Source organism: Rattus norvegicus, chromosome 3 (genome assembly GCF_036323735.1).
Source record: "Rattus norvegicus strain BN/NHsdMcwi chromosome 3, GRCr8, whole genome shotgun sequence".
NCBI lineage: Eukaryota > Metazoa > Chordata > Mammalia > Rodentia > Muridae > Rattus > Rattus norvegicus.
The window spans coordinates 73668541-73694450 of record NC_086021.1 but is presented as its reverse complement, the minus strand read 5'-3'; the positions used below and the strand labels follow the sequence as shown (position 1 = coordinate 73694450).

The 25910-nt window shown below is 41.4% G+C and overlaps 1 protein-coding gene and 1 long non-coding RNA gene across 26 annotated transcripts in view; one reads left to right on the top strand and one right to left on the bottom strand.

The window, feature by feature from the left end:
* Positions 1–6495, bottom strand: part of 4932414N04Rikl (RIKEN cDNA 4932414N04 gene like) — a 238794-nt gene extending 232299 nt beyond the window's left edge. For 12 of the 25 annotated variants that reach the window (XR_010065211.1, XR_010065212.1, XR_010065213.1 and 9 more), the window contains exons 1-2: positions 1494–6495; positions 108–222 (exon numbers count right to left, since the gene is read on the bottom strand). Coding sequence is in view for 22 of the 25 variants with exons in the window: in XM_063285258.1 (XP_063141328.1) it covers positions 108–222; positions 1494–1732 (354 nt within the window). In the remaining 3 variants the exon portion in view is untranslated. The remainder of the gene's footprint in view (positions 1–107; positions 223–1493) is intronic. The other 13 variants (XM_063285254.1, XM_063285255.1, XM_063285253.1 and 10 more) reach the window with 3 other exon arrangements.
* Positions 1834–20447, top strand: LOC134486375 (uncharacterized). Its single transcript, XR_010065214.1, has 2 exons — positions 1834–2147; positions 20007–20447. It is a non-coding gene; the product is annotated as an uncharacterized LOC134486375 (long non-coding RNA).
* Positions 20448–25910: the final 5463 nt, after the last annotated feature.

Sequence of the window (25910 nt, the reverse complement as noted above, 5' to 3'; positions counted from 1 at the left end):
TCCATGGGCTTCAATGTTTAGTTCCTTTTAAAATAGCACAGTTTCATCTTTTTATCTAATGGTGTATTTCAAATTCATACCACCTGAAGCTGATGGCTATAATATACCTTAATTAGAGGTGTGGCATCTTTAATGTCCTTGGGACTGATCTCACAGCTGCTTTCCACCAGGAGAGTCACCACCTCTGGATGGCCATAGACACAGGCAAAGTGCAGAGCAGTCCTGTGAGTACAAAAGGGATTTTTTTTTTTTTTTGGTTCTTTTTTTCGGAGCTGGGGACCGAACCCAGGGCCTTGTGCTTCCTAGGTAAGTGCTCTACCACTGAGCTAAATCCCCAGCCCCAAAAGGGAATTTTTTTAATGAACTTCAAAAGCATTTTATTAAAGCTTACAACATGCAATTATAATCACCGGGTAGCACTTAATGACTCCGCATTTTAAATTTTAATTTTCTCCTGAAGAAAAGACACCATATTACCTCTTATCACAGAGAGCGGACAATTTCACTGGTGACACCATTCCCCAAATGTAAGCTGTTTCTGTGGATTGGAATATAGATTCTTCCTATTGGCCAGCATGGAGCCAGTGTCCAGGCACTGTGCTGTGAGCCTTCTGATGAAGTACTTCACTATGTGTGTCAAGGAGCACCCAGCTTCAGAGGCCACAGGCCTAATGATGAAGGACAAGTATGAGCAGAGCAGTTCTCATGGGACCTGCTCTTCTCAGGGTACCAATGCAGAGAAACCTGTGCATCTACCCGGGAAGTGTTGGGAAACAGTATCAGCCTGAAGGTAGGACAACATTGAAAAGTCAAGATGAGTTTAGTGATTTGAAAACTGCCAAAGGTACCAGTGAGCCCTACTGTGTGACAGAAGTTGCTGGAGTAGGAAAACCAGAACACACCCTCAAACTTGTGAGCATGCTTGGCGGGCGAGGGAGACACAGGTAACCCTTTAGGATTGTTTAAACTAGTGAGGGAGGAGGCTGAAGGTACAGAAAGCCCTGAAGTGAACATGGCACCCTTAACTAAAGATGATGAGATAAGCAAATACATAAGTATGGGAACGCAAAGCCGTCCTTGCATTTAAAATCTTGTAAATTCTCAGTAGAAAATGCACGTTCCTGCATTCATGGGAATACACTTACATAAAGTATCAACTTTCATTTAAAAAACCTTTTAGATAGGAAGTTGATACACTCTAGACATTTCTCTTATGCATTTTCCCACAATGCTTATGTGGAAAGCTTTGAAGAGGCCAGTAAGTGCTCTAAAAGAAGAACTGTCAAGGACATGAAGCACCGATTTTGATTTGTTTTGCTGTTAAATGAGGACCTGTTGGGCGTTACACTATTCCCAACTGTGCCTCCTAAGATTAATAACAGATGCTTCTCTTTTCTCACCTCAGACAGGAAGTTAGCCTACTTCCCACCTACTGCGCCTCCCTCCAAGGTAGGTACCTGCCCACTCTCTCACAGCTCCAACCCCAACGTTACCTGTACTTCCAATCTGTTTGTTCCATTGCGAAAACTCCCCGTTCGACGAAGCTCTTTACTGTGTTCACATCACCCATGCTTGCAGCCTTGTGGATTGGGTAATAAGGTGCATAGCTGGCATGGTATTTGGGCGGTCGACAACCTTTCTCATCCTTGCTCCCAAAGCCCACGAAGACATTATCCAGGCCATCACAGAAGCCCAGGGGCGTCCTTTGTTTTTTGTGGAAGAGCATCTGCATGGTAAATGTCTGCTTCGAAGGCCCCTTCCCTCCTGTTAAGCTTCTCCCACATCCCCAAACCCAAATAAAAGACTATGCTAAAATGACGCCCCCTAAACGCAGAACAGAAGCGTATAGTAATCCAGCTCCTAAAGATTTCGATATCAAAAAAAGCCCAGGGCCAAGTCTCCCCACAAGGTCATAGTAGGGAATCTCCGTGCTGATACAGTAGCTGTCAACTGCAGGTGCAGTTGGCAAAGCGGTAGCCAAGCAACGCTGGTAAATACAAACAAGCGGGTGCCAGGCTCGTGCCAGGTGTGGGCGCACATTCAACGTGGAGAGCGGACCTGTGTGCCAGCAAGGAAGGTGGTTACTGCGCATGTGTAGAATCTTCTACGTCAAAAACCAGCTAGAGAGGCCACTTTCGTTCCAGCAGGTGAGACCTTGCCCACATCACCCCTCCATGTAGATCTAGAGGCAGTTAAAAGTTTTCTTGGATTGTGTTCTCATTTCAATTTAGTTAATAGGAAATACGTTTCTCTTGGTTTCTTCTGTGACCGATTCATCATTCGATAATGAGTAGTTTAATCTCTGTGAGTTTGAATACATGCTAGAGATTTGTTTACTGTCAAGTTTATGTTTTATGAAAGAGCTACAAGCAATTAGCAAGTGCTGAGAGAGGGAGAATTGGTCTTCCTAGGGATGAGCCTTTTGATTGGTTATCAGGCTGACTAATCTTACATCACTGACGCAAGCCGGTGTTATCTGAAGGCAGGGAATCTCAATTGAGAAAAATGCTTCTATAAGATCTAACTGTAAAGCGTTTATTTCTTGGTTAGTGATTGATGGGGGGCAGGGTGGAGCCTGCTGTACGTGTTGCCATCACCTGGGCTAGTGGTCCTGGGTTCTTTAAGAAAGCAGACTTGGGGCCCACATTCCCCACCCAAGAGGGAATCACCTAGTGCCATCTGTGCCCCCTGGGCACAGAGACCTAGGAGCAGTCAGGGGCAGGACCCTTCCGATTCCTGCCTGCTATGAGAACTGAAAGACATTCACCAGGAGCGCCTACACACCTGAGAGCAGAGCACTCTGTTCCCAGAAATGACTGAAAGAAAGCAGGAAAACAGTTCTACCAGAGTGCTGACACACGGGCCTACAGAAGGGCCAAACCACTGTCAGAAACAGCAAGACAAGCTAGCACCAGAGACAACCTGATGGCGAGAGCCAAGTGCAGGAATCTAAGCAACAGAAACCAAGACTACTTGGCATCTTCAGAGCCCAGTTCTCCCATCGAAGCAAATACTGGTTATCTAAACACACAAGAAAATCAAGATTTAGATTTAAAATCACATTTGATGATGATGATGGAGGACTTTAAGAAGGACATAAATAACTCCCTTAAAGAAATACAGGGCAACACAAGTAAACAAGTAGAAGCCCTTAACGAGGGAACACAAAAATCCCTGAAAGAATTGCAGGAAAATACAACCAAACAGATGAAGGAATTGAAAAAAAAGTCCAGGATTTAAAAATGGAAATAGAAACAATAAAGAAAGCACAAAAGGAGACAATCATGGAAAAAGAAAACTTAGGGAAGAGATCAGGAGTCATAGATGCAAGCATCACCAACAGAATACAAGAGATAGAAGAGAGAATCTCAGGGACAGAAGATACAATAGAAAACATTGACACAACTGTCAAAGATAATGTGAAATGCAAAAAGCTCCTGGCCCAAAATGTCCAGGAAATCCAGGACACAGAGAGAAGATCAAACCTAAGGATAATAGGTATAGAAGAGAGTGAAGACTCCCAGCTCAAAGGACCAGTAAATATCTTCAACAAAATTATAGAAGAAAACTTTCCTAACCTAAAGAAAGAGATGCCCATAAACATACAAAAAGCATTCAGAACTCCAAATAAATTGAACCAGAAAAGAAATTCTGTCACAAAATAGTCAAAACACCAAATGCACAAAACAAAAAAAGGAATATTAAAAGCAGTAAAGGAAAAAGTTCAAGTAACATATAAAGCCAGACCTATCAGAATTACACCAGACTTCTCACCAGAGACTATGAAAGCCAGAAGGCCTGGCAGATGTCATACAGATCCTAAGAACACAAATGTCAGCCCAGGCTACTATATCCAGCAAAACTGTCAATTAACATAGATGGAGAAATCAAGATATTCCATGACAAAACCAAATTTACACAATATCTTTCCACAAATCCACCCCTACAAAGGATAATAGATGGAAAACTCCAGCACAAGGAGGAAAAGTAAACCCTAGAAAAAACAAGAAAATAATCTCCTTGTAACAAAACCAAAAACATAATTCCACCTCTAACAACACAGATAACAGGAAGCAACTATCACTATTCCTTAATATCTCTTAACATCCGATTCCCCAATAAAAAGACTTAGACTAATAGAATGGATACGTAGAGAGGATCCAGCATTTTGCTGCATACAGGAAACACACAACATAGACAACACTACTTCAGAGTAAAAGACTGGAAAACAATTTTCCAAGCAAATGGTCCAAAAACAAAACCAAACAAAACAAACAAACAAGCTGGAGTAGCCATTCTAATATCAAGTAAAATCGATTTTCAACCAAAAGTCATTAAAAAAGATAAGGACACTTAATTTTCAGCAAAGGAAAAATCCACCAAGATGAACTCTCAATCCTAAATATCTATGCTCCAAATGCAAGGGCACCTACATTCATAAAAGAAACCTTACTAAAGCTCAAATCACACATTGTATCTCACACAATAACAGTAAGAGATTTCAATGCCCCACTCTCATCAATGGACAGATCATGGAAACAGAAATTAAACAGAGACATAGAAAAACTAAAAGAAGTTATGAACCAAATGGATTTAACATATTTATGGAACATTAGATCCTAAAACAAAAGGATATACCTTCTTCTCAGCACCCAATGGTACCTTCTGCACAATTGATCAAAACAGGTCTCAACAGATACAGGAAGAGAGAAGTATCCCATGCATCCTATCAGATCATCATGGACTAAGGCCGGTCTTCAACAACAACAATAATGACAGAAAGCCCACATATATGTGGAAGTTGAACAATGCTCTACTCAATGACAATTTGGTCAAGGAAGAAATAAAGAAATTAAAGACTTCTTGGAATTTAATGAAAATGAAGATACAACATACCCAAACTTATGGGACACAATGAAAGCAGTGCTAAGAGGAAAACTCATAGCTCTGGGTGCCTGCAAAAAGAAACTGGAGAGAGCATACACTAGCAGCTTGACAGCACACCTAAAAGCTCAAGAATAAAAAGAAACGAATACACCCAGGAGGAGTAGAAGGCAGGAAATAATCAAACTCAGAGCTGAAATCAACCAAGTAGAAACAAAAAGGACCATAGAATTAACAAAACCAGGAGCTGGTTCTTTAAGAAAATCAACAAGAGGGCTGGGGATTTAGCTCAGTGGTAGAGCGCTTGCCTAGGAAGCGCAAGGCCCTGGGTTCGGTCCCCAGCTCCGAAAAAAAAGAACCAAAAAAAAAAAAAAAAAAAGAAAAGAAAATCAGCAAGATAGATAAACCCTTAGCCAGACTAACCAGAGGGAACAGACAGAGTATCCAAATTAACAAAATCAGAAATGAAAAGGGAGACATAACAACAGAATCAGAGGAAATTCAAACAATCATCAGATACTACTACAAAAGCCTATATTCAACAAATCTGGAAAATCTGGAGGAAATGCGCAGTTTTCTAGACGAATGACATGTACCAAAGTTAAGTCAGGAATAAACCATCTAAACAACCCTGTAACTCCTAAAGAAATAGAAGCAGTTATTAAAAGTCTCCCAACCAAAAAGAGCCCAGGACCAGATGGGTTTAGTGCAAAATTCTATCAGACCTTCATGCCAATGCTGTTCAAACTATTCCACAAAATAGAAACAGACGGAGCACTACCAAATTCCTTCTATGAAGCCACAATTACTCTTATACCGAAACCACACAAAGACCCAACAAAGAGAACTTCAGACCAATTTCCCTTATGTATATCAATGCAAAAATACTCAATAAAATTCTTGCAAACCGAATCCAAGAACACACCAAAATGATCATCCATCATGATCAAGTAGGCTTCATCCCAGGGACACAGAGATGTTTCAATATACGGAAATCCGTCAACACAATCTACTATATAAACAAACTCAAAGATAAAAACCACATGATCATTTCATTAGATGCTGAGAAAGCATTTGACAAAATTCAACACCCCTTCATGACAAAAGTCCTGGAAAGATCAGGAATTCAAGGCCCATACCTAAACATAGTAAAAGCCATATACAGTAAACCAGTACTTAACATCAAACTAAATGGAGAGAAATTTGAAGCAACCCCACTAAAATCAGGGACTAGACAAGGCTGCCCACTCTTTCTCTACTTATTTAATATAGTACTTGAAGTTCTAGCCAGAGCAATCAGAGAACAAAAGGTGGTCAAAAGAATACAAATTGGACAGCAAGAAGTCAAAAGATCTCTATCTGAGGATGATATGATAGTATACTTAAGTGACCCCAAAAGTTCCACCAGAGAACAAACTTCTACTATGGGATAGAAAAGCCACTCAAGTGGTAGTTAAGATTTTCTCTTCTGGGTTGGGGATTTAGCTCAGTGGTAGAGCACTTGCCTATCAGGCGCAAGGCCCTGGGTTCAGTCCCCAGCTCCGAAAAATAGAAAAGAAAAAAAAAACCACACAAGATTTTCTCTTCTGTGGACTCCCTTCGTTAACTTTGTAACTTCTCAATGCAGGAAAGTGGTCACCAGATCACCCAACCCCAGGAACTCCAGCAGCCAGGCCCCTCCCCCAAACCTAACTGTCATAAAGGCATTTACAGCCTCTGTAACTGTCACAAAGGTCATCTCCAGACCCTGAACAGGACCCTCCCAAAATCATGCTAATTTTAGGAGAAAAGTCTGAACCACCAATCTCTGAACTTCCCACAAAAACCTACCAATTCTTGAACAGGAAAGACCGCCAAACCTTGAGCCCTCCTCCACAGCTCAGGACTTGAAAGCCCACCGATCCTCACCCTGGAAATCTCCACCCTAGAAAGCGCCATGCACCCTGCCAGAACCCCTGTACGAGCATCTTGCTTTGTCCAATTTCTTGTTGCTGTTTGCTCCCTCCTGGGAGCATAGGCAGCCACTCCTTGATTTGTTCCTCCACACCCTGGAACTTCCAATAAATCTTTTATGAGATTTGCTGCCTGTTTTGACTCCTTCATCTGAAGAAAACAAGAAGCAACGAAGAGAAGAAGGGAAGAAGTGAGGAGAAGGAATGGAGGCTGAGGCTACTGAGCGTGGATCCCCTCCCCTGGGTGCTGCACCGCCACTGCCGAGGCGGCTTCCTCTCAGAGTCATGTGGTTCCTGGACTCCCGTGTCTCAGGATGCTTTTCCTTTGACACATTGTCCCACTCCAGTGTGGGTCCTGGGCTTCAGCCCTGTGATTCCTGGGCTTCAGAGACTCAGGGCACCCTCTCGTGCAAGCAGAAAGAGCAACAGCTAGCGACCTCTTGAAGAAAACCTGGTTCCTTCAAGCATTCTGCTTGGAGGGAGGGACAAATAAGAGGAAATTGTGTCATTGGCTCAGGAATGAATAATGAGAACTTTTTGGGTCTTTTCTAGACTCTGAAACATAAGCTTCCTTAAGAAACTGTTACACGGGGTTGGGGATTTGGATCAGTGGTAGAGCGCTTGCCTAGCAAGCGCAAGGCCCTGGGTTCGGTCCCCAGCTCCGAAAAAAAGAATAGGAAAAAAAAAAGAAACTGCTTCAAGAACCCCCTGGCTGAGAAACAGACATAAGCTGAGGTAGGGGCAGAGGCTCACCTTGGCTTGCTGTGCAGAATTAAGCTCTTGTCTAGACCTTTCTGGATCCTATTTCTTCATACATTTGAAAAGAACTCTTACATTTCCCACAGGTGGTATATGCTCCAGTCTCAATAGCCTACAACTCCCTCAACTAATTTCCATAAGAGGGCCAGCAGACCAATCCCCACGTTAGCCATTCTCCTCTCTACTTGCTCAAACAACCAGTGCCCAATGGAAAATCTCCCTACAGGTCAGATCTTACAGTAATGCCCCAGAGACTGCCTGTCATGTGAGGGAGGGTGAGCCATTGTGGGAAGGGTTATAATAAAGCAATGTAGGCTCATATTCCTGTGATAATGGATGGGTGTAATATCACTGGGATAAGGCACCTTATTCCACATTGAAGGCATTTTCTCTGCCCGATATTAGATATGCATATAGTTGTCCTATCCGTCCTGGTGAACCCTAACACAGGTTATCTGGCTTCAGAAGTGAGGAGAGCACTAGTAACGCCCCCAGTACCACAGAACTGCAAACTGCTTATGGGGCTAGCAATGTCTTTAACCAAAATAAAAAATCCAAAGGCAGGTCTGTCCACTTTCAACATCCATTCCTTAAAGCGCTCGCTCCCCACTTCTCTGAACATACGTCTTGGCAACTAAGTTCTCTTTGGACTGCTGTCACATTCTTGTGTCCTCGGAGAGAAAGAATTCCCTAAGACTATGGTTTTGTGAGTTTTTTGTTTTTTATTTGATCGTTTGTTCATAATGCTTTGGTTTCTGAGGGTAGGTTGTCAACATAATAGGGCAAAGAAATGGGAAAGTGGATACAGGTTTTGAAGCAAAAGCAAGAACTGAAACAGAGCTCAGAGCGGGGGAAAATCCCCTGTGGCTGCACAACCACGAATTCATCTAGGGCTTGAAAGTCTTTCCTTACTTTTTACTTCTTAACAGTAGCACAGATTTCTGAAAGCCAACAGCTTCTAACTAAGCAACTGCAGGCTCTTGCTAATCCACTTGGATCACCTTGGCGCAAAGCATTTACATTTGAGAGGCCTGCCCTCTGCTGGATGACTGAAATATTACATGCCAGATTGCCCAATCAGGGTCACATTATGTGAAAGTACCCTTTGGTAAGCTTTTGGGACAGCATAAATAAATGAAAATTCTTTGATAAATTTTCCTGAAACTCTCCAAAACTTTTGCATAGATATGTATGTGTATTATATATATTTTTTTTGTGATTGCACCAGACAAACAAAGAAAAACAAACCCAAACAGTTAATGACCCGAGAGGTAAATTTTTAATTACACCAGGTCTTTCCCATCACTCTTTGTGACTATGGGACAAGGTCTGTTTATCAGTCCTTCTGCTGTACAGATAGGCTCCAAGAGTTTCCTCAACGTCACCCTGTAGGATTGTCATACTGGTGAAGGCAGGTAAAGATAGAACGAGGCCTGTCATTGGATGAGGAGGAAGGATGGGCGGGAAAAAAGTTTGAGGGAGGAGGAGGAGACTGGAACTGGAACGGAAGGAAACTGGAGGAAACGGCAGGAGAAGCCACGGAGAAAACATGGAGGCTGACGTTAAGATTCCACTCTGCGTATTTACAGGTTGTTATGAATATTCTTAAGGGATGGATGTGTATGTTTAGGTGGGCAATCATATCTTATCAGTTGGATCAGAGGTTATTGTGTTGTGTGTTCTTTCATGTGGTGATTTAAGTTTAAGAGTGTGTGGCAGCTAGAGACACCGGGACGCCATGGAATTGGGATGTGTGTTTCTGGCAAGATATCTACCAGACACCTTGAGACACTGCAGTGCCGGATCTAGTGGGGGTAAAAGACAGCCTTTTTTTTTTATAATTTTACAGCAACATCACACATATAAATTCTGCCTTTTTCGTGTTGATGTCTCCCATGAACTAAGCACAACTGGTTGGACTAGACATAGTCAACTAAGCCAGGTTAGTCAAATTCTTTTGAGAGAGCATTTGTAATCAGACCACATACGCTCAGAATCCTGCTATGGAAGAGCCTCTCCTGCCAGGCCCATGGAGAGGTATTGAAAAAACATATCAGAAAGAGCATTTTTTTAAAACTCAAAGGGTTTTATGTAGATGAATGAATCTCAATTTCCTGCAGTTGCTCCCAGGGTTCCCTACTTTGATTTAGCTTCTGAGAATGCCTTTTCTCCGTTAAAGTTTTACATGACTGAGCCATACAGATAACAGCGTGTGACTGGGAATGAATATAATCTGTTTAAAATGGAATAAAGTATTAGTTAATGTGGTATGCTAGATGGTGTGCATAATTTGTACTGTATTTAATAGCAACTAAGCTCAAATAGGGAGCAATAAATAAAAATGAATATAATTATGTCGATAAAGCTTCCAGGGCAGGCCTTAGGGAGGATGCCTTACAGACAGCACTACGTTATGGCAGAGTCCATTTCCAGGAACCTGGATTTAAAGGTCGGGAGTCATGTGTTTCCCTTTTCTCCAGCAATACATCTGCTTGGTCATATACCCATGCCATGCTTCTTTTTTATATATTAAATTTTGTTACTTATGCACATTATGTCCCACTCACTGCTGCCTCCCAGTCATCCCTCCTACAATCTTTCTCTCATCCTCCAACCCCTTCTCCTCTGAGTGGGTTGGAACCTCCCTGGGTATCCTGCCCACCCACTCTCAAGTTTCTGTGAACTTAGATGCTTCCTCTCCCACTGAGGCCAGACAAGGCAGCCCAACTAGAAGAACTTATCCCATATACAGGCAACAGCTTTTGGGTTAGCCACGTGAAGACCAAGCTGCACATCTGCTACATATGTGTAGGAAAACCTAGGCCCAGCCCGTGTGTGACCTTTGGTTGGTTCAGAGTCTGAGAGCCCCAAGGGTCCAGGTTAGTTGACTCTGTTGGACTTTGTCTCCAAAGAGGAGGAACACAGGGATGGCGGCAGGAGCAGGTATCTCCTTTAAAAGCTCTTCCTTAGTTTAAGACCGGGAAACACAGAACACAGAGCATTTAAAACTGAGGCTTCCAGAACATTCTTCATGTGGGCCAGGGTATCTGACCTGTGTACATCTGTATGGGAGGCTAGGGATGAGACAGGACCTTACCTCAACATGACTTTGATCTCTGTGTAGATCCCTTCCATGGGCAGCTAGAGTAGGCAGTGTCCATAGGGATTTCAGTTATTGGAGTTATTGGATACTAGCATCAAGGCACTGCTCTTGACACTGAGGAAAGACCGTCAAGGGTAACTCTAAACAGTTATCGAATATCAGAGGTGATAGCCTAGTGTGACTTAAAGTAGCCAGGACTTAGAGTAAGAAAAGTTTACTTAATTTATTTTAATTAAGTGTATATACAAGGTATTCTTGCTTCTACCTGTCATTAAACAAAATTTTGTACCATTTAAAATAGCCATGCATCTAAAAGTTCACTTCGCTATGAACTGAAAAGATAGAGGACCCTCGCTGATCCTGGCCCACAACTCCCTGCTCCCAAACCCCGTAAGAGAGACAGCTTATCGCCCAGATGTGTGGGCAATCCTGAGACTGCAGGGCAGGAAAGACAGTCACTTCTGCCCACATTTGCCCACATCCCTGGCCCAAGTGGAAACTGTACAGGGCCTCTGGGAACAGGATGATAGGGGCAGTCAAGCTACAGGAGCCCTGCACTCCAGACTGCACCCAGATCTAAAGGGACCCAGTCAAACAGCTCCCTGCACCCAAATCCCATGGGAGGGAGATCTAGACCTTCAGAGGGGCAGACATGCCTTGGAAACCAGAGGAGACTACACTCTGCCCATATTTCTGACTATAGAGGAAAACACCTAGTGCCATCAGGGCACCCTGCACACGGACCCAGAAGTAGGAGCAGGCCCTTCTGGTTGCTGCCCTCACAGAGAGTGACTTCAGGCCCGAGACCAGAGGTAAGACCAACATTTCTGCTCCAAGTAGCCTGCCTAGTGGACTCAGGACACAGGCCCACAGGAACAGCTGAAAGCCAGTGAAGAGGAACGACAACATGCCAGAAAACAGAACACTCTGTTCCCATAACTGGCTGAAAGAAAACAGGAAAACAGGTCTACAGCACTCCTGACACACAGGCCTACAGGATGGTCAAGCCACTGTCAGAAATAGCAGAACAAGGTAACAACAGAGACAACCTGATGGTGAGAGGCAAGCGCAGGAACCTAAGCAACAGAAATCAAGACTACATGGCATCATCGGAGCCCAATTCTCCCACTGAATATCCAAACACACCAGAAAAGCAAGATCTAGATTTAAAATCACATTTGATCATGATGATGGAGGACATTAAGAAAAACATAAAGAACTCCCTTAGATAAATGCAGGAAAACACAAGTAAACAAGTAGAAGTCCATAAAGAGGAAACACAAAAATCCCTGAAAGAATTACAGGAAAACACAATCAAACAGGTGAAAAAATTGAAAATGGAAATAGAAGCAATAAAGAAAGCACCAAGGGAGACAACCCTGGATATAGAAAACAAAAGGAAAATACAAGGAGCCGTAGATACAAGAGAATACAACCAACAGAATACAAGAGATAGAAGAGAGAAGATTCCATAGAAATCATTGAGATAACTGTCAAAGATAATGTAAAACGGAAAAAGGTATTGGCCCAAAACATACAGGAAATCCAGGACATAATGAGAAGATCAAACCTAAGGATAATAGGTATAGAATAAAATGAAGACTCCAAACTCAAAGGACCAGTAAATATCTTCAACAAAATCATAGAAGAAAACTTCCCTAACTTAAAAAAAGAGATGCCCATAAACATACAAGAAGCCTACAGAACTGCAAATAGATTGGACCAGAAAAGAAACTCCTTCTGTCACGTAATAGTCAAAACACCAAATGCATAAAACAAAGAGAGAATATGAAAAGCAATAAGGGAAAAAGGTCAAGTAACATATAAAGGCAAACCTATCAGAATTACACCAGACTTCTCACCATAAACTATGAAAGTCAGAAGATCCTGGACAGATGTCACACAGACCCTAAGAGAACAACACAAATGCCAGCCCAGGTTACTGTATCCAGCAAAACTCTCAATTAACATAGATGGGAAAACGAAGATATTCCTTGACAAAACCAAATTTATACAATATCTTTCTACAAATCCAGCCCACAAAGGATAATAAATGGTAAAGCCCAACACAAGAGGGCAAGCTACACCCTAGAAAAAGGAAGAAATTAATCGTTTTTGCAACAAAACAAAGAGAAAACAAGCACACAAACATAATCTCACCTCCAAATATGAAGATAACAGGAAGCAACAATCACTATTCCTTAATATCACTCAACATCAATAGACTCAATTCCCCAATTTAAAAAAAAACAAATTAACAAGTTGGATACGCAATGAGGACCAGAATTTTGCTTCCTACAGGAAACACACCTCAGAGACAAAGACAGACACTACCTCAGAGTAAAAGGCTGGGAAACAACTTTCCAAGCAAATGGTCTGAGGAAGCAAACTGGAGTAGCCATTCTAATATTGAATAAAATTATTTTCAACCAAAAGTCATCAAAAAAGATAAGGAAGGACACTTCATATTCATCAAAAAAAAATCCACCAAGATGAACTCTCAATCCTAAATATCTATGCTCCAAATGCAAGGACACCTGCATACATAAAAGAAACCTTACTAAAGCTCAAAGCACACATTGCACCTCACACAATAATAGGAGATTTCAACACCCCACTCTCATCAATGGACAGATCATGGAAACAGAAATTAAACAGAGACATGGACAGACTAACAGAAGTTATGAACCAAATGGACTTAACAGATATTTATAGAACATTCTATCCTAAAACAAAAGGATATACCTTCTTCTCACCACCTCATGCTACTTTGTCCGAAACTGACCATATAATGAGGCAGAAAACAGGTCTCAACAGGTACAGAAAGATAGAAATAATCCCATGCGTGCTATCAGACCACCACGGCCTAAAGCTGGTCTTCAATAACAATAAGGGAAGAACGCCCACATATACATGGAAGGTGAACAACGCTCTACTCAATGATAACCTGGTCAAGGAAGAAATAAAGAAATTAAAGACTTCTTAGAATTTAGTGAAAATGAAGGTACAACATACCCAAACTTATGGGACACAATGAAAGCTGTGCTAAGAGGAAAACTCATAGCGCTGAGTGCCTGCAGAAAGAAACAGGAGAGAGCATATGTCAGCAGCTTGACAACACACCTAAAACTCTAAAACAAAAAGAAGCAAATACACCCAGGAGAAGTAGAAGGCAGGAAATAATCAAACTCAGAGCTGAAATCAACCAAGTAGAAACAAAAAGGACCATACAAAGAATCAACAGAACCAAAAGCTGGTTCTTTGAGAAAATCAACAAGATAAATAAACACTTAGCCAGACTAATGAGAGGACACAGAGAGTGTGTCCAAATTAACACAATTAGAAATGAAAGGGAGACATAACACCAGAGTCAGAGGAAATTCAAAAAATCATCAGATCCTACTACAAAAGCCTATATTCAACAAAACTTGAAAATCTGGAAGAAATGGACAACTTCCTAGACAGATACCCGGTAATGAAGTTAAATCAGGAACAGATAAACCATTTAAACAACCCCATAACTCCTAAAGAAATAGAAGCAATCATTAAAAGTCTCCCAACGAAAAAGAGCCCAGGTCCAGAAGGGTTCAGTGCAGAATTCTATCAGACCTTCATAGAAGACCTCATACCAATACTATCCAAACTATTCCACAAAATTGAAACAGATGGAGCACTAACTACCGAATTCCTTCTATCAAGCCACAATTACTCCTTTTTTTTGGTTCTTTTTTTCGGAGCTGGGGACCGAACCCAGGGCCCTGCGCTTCCTAGGTAAGCGCTCTACCAGTGAGCTAAATCCCCAGCCCCCACAATTACTCTTATACCTAAACCACACAAAGACCCAACAAAGAAGGAGAACTTCAGACCAATTTCCCTTATGAATATCGACACAAAAATACTCAATAAAATTCTTGCAAACCGAATCCAAGAACAAATCAAAACAATCATCCATCATGATCAAGGCTTCATCCCAGGTATGCAGGGATGGTATAGTATATGGAAAACCATCAACGTAATCCATTATTATAAACAAACTGAAAGAACAAAACCACATGATCATTTCATTAGATGCTGAGAAAGCATTTGACATAATTCAACACCCCTTCATGATAAAAGTCCTGGAAAGAATAGGAATTCAAGGCCCATACCTAAACATAGTAAAAGCCATATACAGCAAACCAGTCTCTAACATTAAACTAAATGGAGAGAAACTTGAAACAATCCCACTAAAATCAGGGACTAGACAAGTCTACCCACTCTCTCTCTACTTATTCAATATAGTTCTCAAAGTCCTAGCCAGAGCAATCAGACAACAAAAGGAGATCAAAGGGATACAGATTGGAAAGGAAGAAGTCAAAACATCACTATTTGCATATGATATGATAGTATAGTTAAGTGATCCCAAAAGTTCCACCAGAGAACTGATAAACACCTTCAGCAAAGTGGCCGGGTATAAAATTAACTCAAATAAATCAGTAACCTTCCTCTACACAAAAGAGAAAGAAGCTGAGAAAGAAATTAGGGAAATGACACCCTTCATAATAGTCCCAAATAATATAAAGTACCTCAGTGTGACTTTAACCAAGCAAGTGAAAGATCTGTATGATAAGAACTTCAAGCCTCTGAAGAAAGAAATTGAAGAAGCTCTAAGAAGATAGAAAGATCTCCCATGCTCATGGATTGACAGGATTGAAATAGTAAAAATGGCCATTTTACCAAAAGCAATGTACAGATTCAATGCAATCCCCATCAAAATTCCAATCCAATTATTGTTAGACAGAAAAATTTGCAAATTCATCTGGAATAGCAAAAAACCCAGGATAGCTAAAACCCTCCTCAACAATAAAAGGACTTCCGTGAGAATCACTAGCCCTGAACTCAAGCAGTATTACAGAGCAATAGTGATAAAAACTGTATGGTATTGGTACAGAGACAGGCAGATAGACCAGTGGAATAGAATTGAAGACCCAGAAATGAACCCACACGCCTATGGTCACTTGATTTTTGACAAAGGAGCCAAAACCATCCAATGGAAAAAAGAAAGCATTTTCAGCAAATGGTGCTGGTTCAACTGGAGGTCAACATGTAGAAGAATGCAGATCGATCCATTCTTATCACCCTGTACAAAGCTTAAGTCCAAATGGATCAAGGACCTCCACATCAAACCAGATACACTCAAACTAATAGAAGAAAAAGTGGGGAAGCATCTCGAACACATGGGCACTGGAGAAATTTTCCTGTAGAAAACACCAATGGCTTATTCTCTAAGACCAAGAATCAACAAATGGGATCTCATAAAACTACAAAACTTCGGTAAGGCAAAGAACACTGTCATTACGACAAAACGGCTACCAACAGATTGGGAAAAGATCTTTACCAATCCTACATATGATAGAGGGCTTATATCCAAAATATATAAAGAACTCACGAAGTTAGACTGCAGGGAGACAAATAACCCTATTAAAAATGGGGTTCAGAACTAAACAAAGAATTCACAGATGAGGAATATCAAATGGCTGAGAAGCACCTAAAGAAATGTTCAACATCTTTAGTCATAAGGGAAAGGCAAATCAAAACAACCCTGAGATTCCACCTCACACCAGTCAAAACCTCCGGCGGCAGCAGATGCTGGTGAGGATGTGGAGAAAGAGGAACACTCCTCCATTGTTGGTGGGATTGCAGACTGGTATAACCATTCTAGAAATCAGTCTGGAGGTTCCTCAGAAAATTGGACATTGCACTACCTGAGGACTCAGCTATACCTCTCTTGGGCATATACCCAAAAGATGCTCTAACATACAACAGAGACACATGCTTCACTATGTTCATAGCAGCCTTATTTATAATATCCAGAAGCTGGAAAGAACCCAGATGCCCTTCAACAGAAGAATGGATACAGAAAATGTGGTACATCTACACAATGGAGTACTTCTCAGATATCAAAAACAATGACTTTATGAAATTCATAGGTAAATGGATGGAACTGGAAAAATATCATCCTGAATGAGGTAACCCAATCACAGAAAAAACACACATGTTATGCACTCCTCGATAAGTGGATATTAGCCCAAATGCTCAAATTACCCTAGATACACAGAACACATGAAATTCAAGGATGACCAAAATGCAGATGCTTCACTCCTTCTTTAAAAGGGGAACAAGAATACCCTTGGGAGGGAATAGGGAGGCAAAGTTTAGAACATAGGTAGAAGGAACACCCATCAGAGCCTGCCCCACATGTGGCCCATACATATACAGCCACCAAACTAGATAAGATGGATGAAGCAAAGAAGTGCAGGCTGACAGGAACCGGATGTAGATCTCTCCTGAGAGACACAGCCAGAATACAGCAAATACAAAGGTGAATGCCAGCAGCAAACCACTGAACTGAGAATAGGACCCCCGTTGAAGGAATCAGAGAAAGGACTGGAAGAGCTTGAAGGGGCTCGAGACCCCATATGAACAACAATGCCAAGCAACCAGAGCTTCCAGGGACTAAGCCACCTCCTAAAGACTATACATGGAGTGACCCTGGGCTCCGACCTCATAGGTAGCAATGAATAGCCTAGTAAGAGCACCAGTGGAAGGGGAAGCCCTTGGTCCTGCCAAGACTGAACCCCCAGTGAATGGAATATTGGGGGGAGGGCAGTAATGGGGGGAGGATGGGGAGGGGAACATCCATGTAGAAGGGAAAGGGGAGGGGTTAGGGGAATGTTGGCCTGGAAACCGAGAAAGGGAATAACATTTAAAATGTAAATAAGAAATACTCAAGTTGGGGTTGGGGATTTAGCTCAGTGGTAGAGCGCTTGCCTAACAACCGCAAGGCCCTGGGTTCGGTCCCCAGCTCCGAAAAAGAAAGAAAAAAAAAAAAAAGACATGTTCAGAAATACTCAAGTTAATAAAAATGGAAAAAAAGATAGAGATTTTTGTCAGTAAGCCAAGGCACCTCACATCCTTCTCATGTATTATCTTGTTGGAAATATATGTGTCACTGGAACAAAGCCACACGACAGAAACGACCAGGACAGGGTTGTATGGAATCACTGAGGATCTGTTATTCATTTCCATATGGTGGGCAGCTTGTGTTGAGAACTGGGAGGGAATGGCCAACTGGAGTGTGTCTGTCTTTGGATGCTAATGGTCAGACACCCACCATTAACTAGTGTGAGGACTGAAGGGAACATGAGAATGGAGGTCGTTCCTACCCTGGAGCATCATAATAACTTCTGGGCCTTTTGTAGAGATAATGTTGTGTTAAAATAAATACTACGGAGTCTGGTAAAGGATGGGGGTGAGAACAAGAAGAAAATTGTAGGGAAGAGGAGCTGTTATGTCAGAGTTGGCTCTGGCTTTGTATTTGTGCAAGTGAGGGCTGTTTTTAAACACTGTCTGAATCATCCCTCCACCCTCCACAGCAGCCCCTTCCTGAGGCACTCAGCCTGTCATTTCTAGCAAAGAGAAAAAGAAAGGATGTAATTTGCTCAGAATCCTTGCAAACCATTTGCACATCTCGTCTCTGCAGGCTGCTGTGCAACGAGCAATGCAGAAAGACAGAGAGATGGAGGCATTTGGGAGACAGCGGCAGGAAAAGTGTCTGGTACAATTGCCCCATACCACATAGCTAGTGAGATGAAATGCATACCTAGCATTGCAATGAGAACTAACTAATATTGACAACACTGAAGACATGAGCATTGGGGTTTTGTTTTTAGAAAAATAAAGTACAAAATAAAAGTCTTATCCCTTATCTGCCCTCCAAACTGATATAACCCTAAGTCTATATTCCTAAGTAGTTTTCTGCCTATACAGAAGTACATACAGTGGTTCTCCTCACCCATGGAGGTTGAGGTCAACTGCAGTCTGAAAATAATAAGAGGAAAACAATTCTTCAATCTTAAACCTTGTCACTGTAAGTGGTCTGGTGAGATCATGTCCTGTCCTGCTATGTCCTACTTGGACATGAAGCCCCTTTGTCTGCACATCTCCACTGCAGATGCTACCCATTCACTAGTAATATAGTAAGCATCTACACTATCAGTTGCCTATCTTAATACCCTACTGCTTATGTTCAACTACTCCTGTGTTGACTCAAAAATGTCACCAGAGGGGTTGGGGATTTAGCTCAGTGGTAGAGCGCTTGCCTAGCAATCGCGAGGCCCTGGGTTTGGTCCTCAGCTCAAAAAAAAAAAAATGTCACCAAAGATACGATAATGATGTTGGAAACCCAGTATGCCACAAAGTGTTTCCTTTAAGCAGAAAATGACAGGACTACACTTAATGAGAAAGGGGAAAATGTTGACTGAAATACAATAGGAAAATCTGAGGATGAAAAGGCCATAGCAATAGAACTTTATTATAGCATATTGTTGTAATTTTCTATTTTGTTATTGTGAGTTGAATGACTCAGTAGTTCATCTCTTGCTGTCTAATTTATAAGGCTTCTTATGGGTGTGTACACATAGGAAAAATATTGTCACAAATTAGGCTTAATAAGCTCTGTGGTTATCAGTTTGCAGTCACAGTTTCATAACACTCGTGTTCAAGTAATCCTGAGCTGACTCAATAAGGGTCCCAAAGTACAGTAGTCATATTGGCCACAAGAACCCATCAAAGTTTAAATGGAAATCATTGTTAGTTATTGTGAGACCGAGTGACTCGGAGATTGAACTTTCTCATGTGTATTTTCCTGAAGGGAAAATATGATATAAATAAGGCTTTGGAGTGAATGCCCCTGTTCCAGTGACGCAATAGAGGGGTAACTCCAAATGCAGCCCCAAAGATAAGACGATCACTGCATATTGTCTAGATCTTTCCCATCTAAGGGTCACATTGAATTTAGTGAATTCATTGTATTAAGCATTTCTTGGCTGGTGGGAATGCTCTTGCTTTATTTCATTTTGAAATAGAATGTTTCCCAATTCAGGTGCCGTGTGCACAGACTAAGTGCATACCACGCAGAGGATTCTGGGTTAGGAATGTGATTTTTTTCTCTCTCAACTTCCATTCCAACTCCTGTTTCTCAGAGCTTTGTGTTATGGTTGCTGCTTTTGTGTTTGGTTTTGTTCTTCAAGTACTTAATGCATTTAGCGTGCACTGAGAACACGGGCCAACGCTTCCTAGTTTACCTATTATAGAAAGTAGGCTATCTTACATCCATCTCTTTTTAAATAATTTTATAGGACAATTTTGAGTTACCCAAGCTAATTAAATTCACAGTCTTTACCACCGTCTGTGCTTTGTCAGAGATAAAGGTAAAAGCATATATTATTAGTGATAGAAGCTAATTATGTAAATATTACCTATTGCAGTGCTGTGTGGTATATAGAAGCGGGATATAAGAAAGGAGATACTGTCATCTGGGAACTTGCACGCTGGTAGCCGCAAAGATGAGCACTGGAGGATTGCCAAGCAGCCTTTTATTGCTTCACAGCTTCTTCTAGGTTATACGGTAGCCACTAGCAATAATGCCAAAGCTTGCGGAGCCAAGTGAAAGGGCTCTACGTTTTTCAAAGCCTAAAGGTAAAATATTGGAGATGAAAATAAAAAAATACATTATGTCCCATTGGGGAGTCACAGAAATCGTCAGAGAAATGCTGAACCTTGGACCTTAGGTTGTAGCAAAAGTCAGCCAAAAGCTGGGGCAGATGAAATCATTCAGCATGGTGTAGAGGAAGACACCCTTGACCCATTCACATCTGTCTGTTGAACACTTTCACAGAATAAAAACTTCGAATTGATTTCCAAACATATTAATCCTCTGAGCTTTGCCTCTTTTTGTGAAGGACTAACGTTTGTGTGGCCTTTATGAACACAGATATTGTGTCTCGTTGAGTGCAGTCTTTCCTTGTCCTGTAGTAATTTCCATTCGACGCCGCCATTTATTTCCAGAGGACAAAAGTGAAATTGCTTTGTGGTGGTCATGGATCCTAGTACCAATTACGAGGAAAGGAGGCGCCTGAATTCTCTTCCTCTGTGAGGAGACTGAGTAACTGCCAAACCATACCCACTTCAAACCCAGAATCTTGAAACTAGAATCCCTCCCTCACCATCTTCACTTTTGCCAGTTTGGGTCACCCCTTCCCCGAGCCTTCTGCAGGAGCTCAGTTCCCTGATAGTAAATTCCTAGCTCATCCTTTTCTGTTCCTCCTCCCTGCTTTATCTGACACCAATTTAGCTTCTTGTCTAGATGTATTTTGTCCTTCTTGGGGAATGCTACCCTGTGTACGGCTCTAAAGGTAGTGAGACCTGGGGAAATGGAGCCAATGAATGAGGCAGAATAAAGTCTAATGAAATAGCCAACCTTATTCAGAGCATTAGGCAATTCATATTCTGGGGATCAATAGAAGTCACATAGGTAGCAGACTAAGCAGAAGCACGAGAATCTGGTTAAAGGATACACACATGGAACATGCATCCAGATTCAAGGATAAATCCAGATTTATACCTGCTTGATGAAAAGTCTGCCTTCTTCCTATTCTGCCTACTGCTTCTCCAGACCAAAGCTGAAGTGAACAGCCTGACTGTGATCCAATATTATACAACTGTGACTCATAAACAAAGATCAAGCATCGATCTTGAGAACAGGTACATAACTAAGTAGGTCTGTTTCCCACATTTCTCATGTAAATGGGTAAGCTTCCATTGCCTCTGTACAAATGAATGAATGGGCAAGTAGTTTAATCTCTATTAAATTTTAGAGTAACTAGAAAAAAAAGGAAGTCACACAGGTGAAGTGCACAATCACAAGAGCAAGCCACAAGCAGCAAAAACATGCTTTTCCATAGAGTCATAAACTAGAAACAATAGCCATTTGCAATGGATAATCTAAAGTAAACTCACTCCTATCCACTGCATCTGCGACAGACACAAAAGATAATCCAAGAACAAGTCTGCGTTTTCTCACGTGCCCTTGGAGATCTCTTCATACAACTGCATCCTTGGCATGTCTGGGACTACACTTTTATGCTCATTGAATATAATGCACAAAATGACCTGTGGAAAACATCAAGCTCTCTAGCAAGGAATGGAAAATGAGAAATGAAAAAGACTGTGCTCAAGGTCCTGTGAAGGCTCAATGCCCCAGCTTAGGGGAATGCTAAGGCCCTGAGGCAGGAGTGGCTCTGTGGGTGGGGGAGTACCCTCATAGAAGCAGAGGAGAGGGGGATGGGATAGGGGGTTTACGGAGGGGAAACCAGGGAGGGGGATAACATTGGAAATGTAAATAAATAAACTAACCAATAAAAAATTTAAAAAAATAAATTAAATTAACTCAAAAAATAAAGCTATGTACTTTGCCTTGAGGGCGCTGATCACACTTCTAAATTTATATTGATTTATTATTTAATTAGAAACATTTACTTTTAATAGAATATATGCTCCATGCTGTTTTCTCTACAGCACCCAATATGTTTGTGGGCTAAATAACGGAATTTAAATAAATTGATAACAGGGGAAATGTGAAACACTATGCAGGACAATTGCTGTGCACTGTGTTATTGTGATCAGCATTTCCTTCTCTAAAGCAAATTTCATAATACTACCAAGTCTCCAAATTGGAAGGAGAACAGAAGGCAAAGCCTATGAAATACATTTGTAAATTGCAAAATGTTAGACGAGTATGAGTATTCTGTGATCATCAGTACATTTTCCTTCTCTTTCCTATAGACCCCACTAATCCCTTGCTCAACGCACTTATACACAGAGAAACAATTGTGCCACAGTAACCAGATACATCATCAGTGTTTCAAGCAATCAAATCTCACTGAATCTAGTAGTCTACAAGAAGCATAAGATCAAATTAGCTCTTTAAACAGTTGCCACAGGATCTGGTAAAGTAACAGACACAGTATTAGAACTGTAAATATGGCAGAATTAAGAATTAATTCCAAGGAACCCTTTTGTAAATCATTGACAATTATGATACAAGTATACTTTTAAGATGAATAAGTATTTGATATCTATCTTTCAAATATAGTTTTTCTTAATAACTTTGACTCCCAAAGCTTCATTTAATAGTACTTAATGAGTGTTGGTTCTGGCCCCATGGCAAAACAAATTATCCATGGTTGCAGAAGCATTGTCCTTTGCTTACAAATGAGAGATGTGACAGCATGAAGGACCAGATATAATCTCCAAAGTGACCTCCTTCATCCAGCTGGGCACCCCTAAAATTTATACCAATTCCCTAAATAGTATGACTAATTTGGCTTCAAGTGTTCAACATGTGAACCTTTGGGAACTTTTCTGATTCAATCCATAGGAGAGTCCTTCCCCCTAAATTACTATTTGGGGTGGCAAGAGTCCAATCCATTTTATCCTTTCATTCCTGGAAATCTTTACAGTAGATTAATGTGATGTACTGTTCAGGCTGGGGACGATCAACTCTGTAGTCTCCATGGTTAAATCATTTGGGTCCTAATTCAGATCCTTGTTCACATTTGTTATCTTGTTTCCACGTCTCTAGCTCTCATTATCCTCATCCATATCCTATTCTCTTTCTTGCTGAGCTGCTTCCTGCCTTGTATTAATTAATACCCACTGCAGAAGGCTCCCAGCCAGTCAATAATTGTGCAAAGTTCAAGCCATAAATTCAGGCATTCTGCTTCAGCCACATGAAACCCATCATCTCTGTTTACACTGCTCTGTTTCTACCTCTAATAGTTACTACAACACACACACACACACACACACACACACACACACACACACACACACACACACACACACAGTTGCAGGAAGGGAAACTCCCAGATGGCTGTCTTCACATTGGAAGCAGAGCCCTGCATACAGGCTGCTCCTTGGATATGAGAAATGTTTTAAACAGCTATGTACAGATTAGGGAATGCTTCTAGTTGCCTGGAAAATCCTCCCATTGTGCAAAACAGTATCTACTTCCCAAAGAATTTTCTCCAAAAGAGTCATTTTCTTTAGAATTCAGTGTGGTGTTTTCAATAGGTTTGCCCCCCAAAGACTCGTGTGTTTGGATGCTTGGTCCACATGGAATGACACTGTTAGCAGGTGTATCCTTGTGAGAATAGATGTTGTACTGGCTGGTTTTGTGTGTCAACTTGACACAAGTGAGAAACGAGCCTCAATTGAGGAAATGCCTCCATGAGACCCAGTTATAAGGCATTTTCTTAATTAGTGATCAGGGGGGAGGACCCAGCCCATTGTGGGTGGTGCCGTTCCTGGGTTAGTAGTCTTGGGTTCTATAAGAGAGCAAGAGAGCAAGCTGATCAAGCCAGGGGAAGCAAGCCAGTAAGTAACATCTCTCCATGGCCTCTGCATCAGCTCCTGCTTCCTGACCTGCTTGAGTTCCAGTCCTGACTTCCTTTGGTGATGAACAGCAATGTGGAAGTGTAAGCTGAATAAACCCTTTCCTCCTGAATTTGCTTTTTGGTCGTGATGTTCAGGCAGGAATAGAAACCCTGGCTAAGAGAGGTGTGACCTTGTTGGAGGAAGTGTGTTACTGTGTAGGCGGGCTTTGAGGGGTTCCTACTGCTCAAGCTCCTCCCAATATGGAAGAGTTAGTCTTCTCCTGGCTTCCTTCAGATCAAGAGGTGGAACTCTCTCAGTTCCTCAAGCACATGTCTGCCTGGATGCTGCCTGACATGATGATAATGGACTAAACCTCAAACACTGTAAGCCAGCCCCAATTAAACGTTGTCCTTTATAAGAGTTGCCTTGGTCATGGTGTCTCTTCACAACAATGGAAACCCTAACCAATACATTGAGACAGAGATGTTTTCTCCCCAAATTTGTGTCTTTAATCTCCTAGACCTAATATTAAAGAGAAGATTCCTGGACACATGTGACAGTGTTATCATCTTTTTGTTAAAGATTTATTTCATGTATGTGAGTACACTGTTGCTGTCTTCAGAAGAGGGCATCAGATCTCATTACAGATGGTTGTGAGCCACCATGTAGTTGCTGGAAATTGAACTCAGGACCTCTGGAAAAGCAGTCAGTGCTCTTAACCACTGAGTCCATCTAGACCTAGTGTTATTCTCTTAATAGGATCTGGAGTCACTGGGAGGCAAGACTTGGCTCACAACTAGGAGATGAACTAGCCTCTGAACCCACCTACAAGGAATTATATTGATTTCATTAATTAAGGTGAGAGCACCCACACTAAAAGTAAGTGTCACTATACTCTCTGGGCTTGGGTCTTGGAGTTTGTGGAAAGAAGAAAGCTAGCTGAGCATAAGCATTCATTGCTCCGTGGTTCTTGACTGTGATGTCATGTAAGCAGCTACCTGAAGCTTGGTCGCTGTCACTTCTTCACCCCAGTGGACTCTCATCCTGAATGGAAACAAACCCTTCCTTCCTTATCGTGATTTTGTCAGAGATTTTAGCACAGCAATTGGAAAAGTAACTAAGACAGCCCATCTAAACCAAATGAATGTCTACCTGGGAGAATGCTTTATACATTTACACGTTTTGTCAGAAAATAGACACAATATAAAACTTACCTTGTTCAGTCACAATTATCCAAACTCAGTAACTTTAGGTGCATTTGCGTCTTTCAGCCATCCCTATCCAGAATGTCTTCATCATAGCAAACTGAGCTCCTGTACAGATTAAACACCAAGTCCTCTTCCTCCAACCCCATGGCAACTTCTGTCCTCCTGTCTCTATTTCTAGGCAATTTATATAACAGAATCATACAATATATACTCTGTTGTGCCTGGATTATTTTATTTAGTCTAATGACTTTGGGATTCATCCGAGATGTAGCTGATTTAAAAATAGTTACAGAGCCGAGGCTAACCTCAAACTCAACATTCTCTTACCTCGTTTTCTCCAAGTCCAGAATTATCATCATCATGCCCAGCGAGATCCCCTTACTTTTTAAAGCTGACTAATCGCCCATTGTATGTACAAACCACATTTTGTTTATCCACATAACTGCATGAGATACCGAAAACATATATTATTCCCATATTTGGCTCTTATAATGCTGCTTAGAATGTGAATCTAGAGATTCTCTCAGAGCTTCTTTTATTTTTTTATTTTTATTTTTTTTTTTTTTGAGATATACACCTAGACAGTGTTTAAGGACTTGGGAATGGTTTGGCTGGCTGGCTGGCTGGCTGGCTGGTTGGTTGGTTAGTTAGTTAATTGCTCTGTCCTCCTGATTCTTCTATCTCAGCATTTGACAAAATTACAAGTGTTTGTCACTCCAGCAGGCATTTGCGTTTTAAACAACTTTT